A 5,154-nucleotide genomic window follows, 5' to 3' on the forward strand; every position below is an offset into this window, starting at 1 on the left:
TTTTGTTTGACTGATGATGACGTTTGGAATAGGTCATACCGTCAAAAGCATTATCCAGCCGAAAATGTTATTTGCCCGAAAATGGCATTCGGCCGAAAAACATTATTTGGAGCAGGTTTTACAGTCAAAAAGATTGTCTGGCTGAACAGACCTCCTGGTCGAACAGCTCATTGGGCCGAATTGGTCATTGGTATCAGAATCCGAGTACCAACCTCCAACGCGGTTAGCTCTTTTTTTGCAAATTGAATATCTTTCAGATGCTTGATTTGTCCAATCTCCACATGTGCTTTACTGTTGTATATCCACAGTCAAGCGAGTGCACATTGTTTATTAAACGAGAGGATCGCACTCAATTTGCAAAAAAGAGCTAACCGCGGTGGAGGTTGGTACTCGGATTCTGATGGCTTTTCCGCAAACGTGACCTTTAAGTGGTCTTGTTGTGTAGGGGTTATCACGCCTATCTAGAGAGTAGGAGGTGGAAGGTTCGAGTCCCTCCAAGACACGTGGATTATTTTTCGCAAATTTCATATCAATTTGTCCATTTCGAAACATGTGCTGTGCATATGCACAGCCAAGATATTTAACAAAAAATGAGAAGTAATAAGCAATAAATGAAAAGTTGTACGTCCCACATCTATTTTCCTATTTCTCACAGTAAAAAGTAAGAAGCGAGAAATGGGACAGAGAAGTGAAACATGAGCTGTAAGAAGTGAAATGTCTAACTTCTAAATACTAATTTTTCACTGTTAGAATTGTGAAGTGTGAATGTATTTATGAGAAATGAGTAGTGAGAAGCGAGCAGTGAGATATATCATATATCATTTCTCACTTCTTATTTCTCATTTTCACTTCTCACTATGAGAAGTGCGGAATTAATAATGAGAAGCGAGAAATTAGGATTGAGGAGAGAGATAAGAGTCGACTTATTTCTCATTTTTCACTTTTAACACTGAGACTTCTCACCTTTCACTGATTTTTTTTCACTTCTTATTTCTCAGTTCTTACTGTGACAAGTTCGAAATAAGAAGTGAGAAGGGGGTGAAATAGGTGAAAATTTCTTACTTCTATTTCGTACTTTTCCCTTTTTTGCTAAGTAAGATGTTTTAATGTATTTCTTCTATCCCGCTTTGCATCGAGAGAAGTGAAAAGTGAGACAAAAGAAGTAGGAAATAAGAAGTGAAAAATGAGAAATTGAAAGGTTGACGTATAACTTATCACTGATAACTTCGCATTTATCACTAATCACTTGTCACTTCTCGTTTTTTTAATTTTTACTTCTCACTATAAGAAGTGAGAATAGAGGATTGAGAAGTGAGAAGAGAAAAGTGGAAATGTGTTGGAAAAAAAATATGATGTGATTTGGTTGAAAGTAAAATGTGGCAAATTTTTAACGTCATTTTTAGCACTGGAACGGTGGAAAGGGGATATCATGGCATACTACAAAAGTACGCTACACCACAGACAAACAGACATAACACTCGTCAAATTTCCAACGTTCACTGATTTACTGGGTAATTCAAATAATCATTAGTTGGCCAATCGGTCACTAGTGGCCATCGGATTTGCTCGAGTTTGACACTTGCTCACTACCGCCATCTGGTTCGTGATTTGCCCAACTAACTGAAATCAACAGATGTCGTTAGTAATTAAATGACGATGAATTTGATGAGTGAATGTTCAATGTGTTATGTCTGTTTGTCTGTGGCTACACTATGAACTAGAATAATAATATTGCCCTAAAATTGTTGCATTATTTATTTGGTCATGTGCTTGTTTTCGTTTGGTCTGGCCCTACACTATAAAAAAAGAATTAACACCTATACATTTTGAATGTAAGGAATCTAATAATGACTTTAAAGAAACGTTCTTATGTGAGAGAATGAAACCGCTCACAAAAAGTAATGAATATTATGTATAATTATGATTACCTTTTATTTTTAAAAGTTTCAATTTTATTCATTGGAACGAAAAAAAATGTGTGTACAATAAGCTTTTATGCATAGATGTTTATTTTTAAGAAGTTTATTCTTCAGAAAAAATAGTTTAGAAGACCCATTTTCCAGAAGGAAAAGATGCTTTTTCTCGCGAAAGAACACATTTTCAGTTGTCCGTGTTTGGCTTAATATTGGAAAAGCCAAACGACATTTACGGTCGTACGATCTCTGTTCGGAAAAATAACACTTGTTGTATGACTTGTTCGGGCATATGACATTTTCGGTCAAATGACATATTCCGTCAAGTGGACCGTTCTGTCATATACTCCGTTAGACGAAATTAGGTGTTACAGTATTTTCGGCCCAATTATCAGTTCAGTAAACGACATTTTTAGCCCTATGCCCCTTTCGGCCAAATGACACTGATGACTATATGACCCGTTTGGCCTTACGACATTTTCGGCCGACGACGACGACTTAAAAGATTAACGACCAGATTGTGTTTGTTCGATCAAACAGATTTTGGTCGAATGACTTTCGGCCAATCGACCTTTCTCCGTTAGGTAACATTTAGACACGTTTTGATGTAGTAAAAGTTATTGCACTGGAATGGAAAGGTAAAACCATAAATGCTCTCTAAAAAGTTAAACCCAAACTAATCAAAAATAAAATGTTACACAAATTGAAGCAGTTGGAATTGGAAAAGTGACAGTGACGTACCTATGTGCCAAATCATAACATTCCTATTTTTCATTTTTCTGTTGAAAAGTTCAATGAACCTGTCATAAGACGAGTTTAAACAATCCCATTGAATTCCACCACTTAATTGTATCTTGACAGATACGTATTTCGACCTCAACAGTAAGGCCGTCTTCAGTGTTGAGGTCGAAATACGTATCTGTCAAGATACAATTAAGTGGTGGAATTCAATGGGATTGTTTAAACTCGTCTTATGACAGGTGAAAACATTCCACTAAAAAGCTCAACATAATTTTCTTATCAAGTTCAATGAATACAACTCGTTGATAGCATTTTTGGAAAATGGCGTATTCTTCATTTTTTCAAAATATGGCAGTTTAACAGTGTGAGAAGATAGACACTACTTTAAACTTTGGATAAAATAGAAGAAATCAAGCATTCTCATTGATTACTATATTATGAGCAATGGTACAAGATGCTTATTAAAACATTGTTTTTGGAGTGAGATGATAATATCAGAGATCAAAATTTAAAAGAAATTAGAAGACTGGTAAACAAGAATGACAATACCAAAAAAATGAATTATGGAGGATAAAAAATGCCAAAACTTCAAAGAAAATAATATGCAGTGTAAACAAGACTAGAAGTGTGGAACACTAGTGCTGCGTATTATCAATGGTGGGATGCGGTACGTGGAGGAGGCGAATTAACCATGATACAGGGATTTGAGATCCATCGATAGTAAAACTTTGGGTTAATCCATAAAATTACCGTTTCGGAGAGGAGGGCAGTATTGTTTTATGATATCTCTGGACCATATCATCGCTGTCGCTTTTTTTTGCTAACACGCGTGCTCACTGGTGAAAAAATCACAAAAATAAGAAACAAACCAAATTTCTTTTAATTGCTTTGTTTTTGATGGGATGGAAATAGGAGCTATGAGATGAAGTGTCGAACCGTTCCCCTACCTAGTATGCCGTTGTTCAAAGCCAAAGCGTTCTTTCGAATCATCAAGCATCGTTCAACCTGTAAAAATCACGGTACATTCGTTCGTATTTTTATTGCACTTCAATAAATTCGTTACAACAAAGCATCCTTCATTTCGGGTGAAGAGGAAATAAATAAATAAATTAGCTCGATACTACACGCACTAAACTTTTGGTGTCACTACTAGCACTGCTCGGGTACCGAGCGTTACTATTGAGTCTTATTGGTTTCGATTCTCCTGTGAGTCTGTGCTGCCACTTTTCAGGCGTAGGCATTGTAGGCCAGATCCTGAGCGACGTATTCGACTGGAGCATCGGCCAACGATCGGCCGGCATCCCATGGCCCGTGGGCGGCGATGTGTGGGTGGTGGTTGTCAACGGCGAGCTAAACGAAACAAAAAACAAAGATCAGTCTCTCCAATTATCAGATTTAAACCACTTGTAAAGTTACCTTCTTGCACAGTTGGAAGATGGCCAAACCGACGGAGACGATGAACGAGAAGAACGACAGCTGCAGAGAGTTCCAGGCCTTCAGTCCCAAGATACCGAGAGCCATTGGGATCAGAGTCATGGCCTTGAGGAGAACGAAGACCATGATTGGGATGACGATCTTCTTCAGCTTGGACTTGCGGGCTTCAACCGCGCTACGTCCGGATGTTTTTGGGAAGCTGACAGTCAGGCTCAGTTCTTCGTTGTCGATGTTGCGTGGCGAAACGGTAACTTTGGCATCGGCAACTGGCAGCTTGAAGGTTACATCGTGGCTCTTCAGGTACTGCTCAACGTTATCCAACACTCCGCTGCTGCTGCGAGCTCCAGCTCCCGAATATCCGTTTCCATGCACTTCTACGTCATCGGAAAGCTGCAAAACATAATCGATTAATCTCCTAAACTCCTGCCGAAAAACTCACTTTATTACCTGGAAGTTATCCTTTTTGAACACAGTATCCAGGAAGTTCATTATTTTGTACTTCAGACAGGCACCAGAGTCATTATCCGAGCTGCACATGGATCGCATCTCTTCGACCATCCCATCCATGGGAGTTCCCTGCCAGAAGGCAGGTTGCACAGCAGGATTTGCCACCGCGAGCCCAATAAGAGCAACGGAAAAAATCATAATTTTAAATGCCATCTCGGTGACGCAGCACTCTGCTTCTAAACACTATGTTCTTAAGTTGCTCTGTTCACGGGCTCGATGCGCTCACGATGGATGAAATTGATGCTTTGATGGTGGATAATTTAATCACAACAGTTTATATACGACCTTCCGGTATTGCACCAGGGGGGGTAGGGTTCGGCACACGGAGGAACTGATTTGCCTCAATACAGATTCGGAAAAGTTCGGCCACATTCGAATCGGATGTAGCAACCAGCATACACATTTGCTGCTGACTTGAAGCATCGAGCGAACACCGAGGGCAAAATTTTGGCGCCGTGAATCGGCGCATGGATACGATGCAACCGTTTCTGTGATTGATAGTGGGGGCAAGAGGAAAATACAAGCTTCTCCTCCGACACTGCATTGACAATAGGTGGGT

At 39.4% G+C, this 5,154-nt stretch overlaps 1 protein-coding gene across 1 annotated transcript; it reads right to left on the reverse strand.

Annotated features, from left to right (window-relative positions):
* Positions 1-3,653: 3,653 nt before the first annotated feature.
* Positions 3,654-4,833, reverse strand: LOC134208363 (uncharacterized). The gene is made up of 3 exons (XM_062684354.1): positions 4,536-4,833; positions 4,071-4,478; positions 3,654-4,004 (listed from the first exon to the last, which is right to left on the reverse strand). Exons 1-3 carry the CDS (start codon positions 4,746-4,748, stop codon positions 3,882-3,884), a joined length of 744 nt encoding a protein of 247 aa, XP_062540338.1. The 5' UTR covers positions 4,749-4,833; the 3' UTR covers positions 3,654-3,881.
* Between the last annotated feature and the right edge of the window lie 321 nt (positions 4,834-5,154).

This window comes from Armigeres subalbatus, chromosome 1, assembly GCF_024139115.2.
Source record: "Armigeres subalbatus isolate Guangzhou_Male chromosome 1, GZ_Asu_2, whole genome shotgun sequence".
Lineage (NCBI taxonomy): Eukaryota > Metazoa > Arthropoda > Insecta > Diptera > Culicidae > Armigeres > Armigeres subalbatus.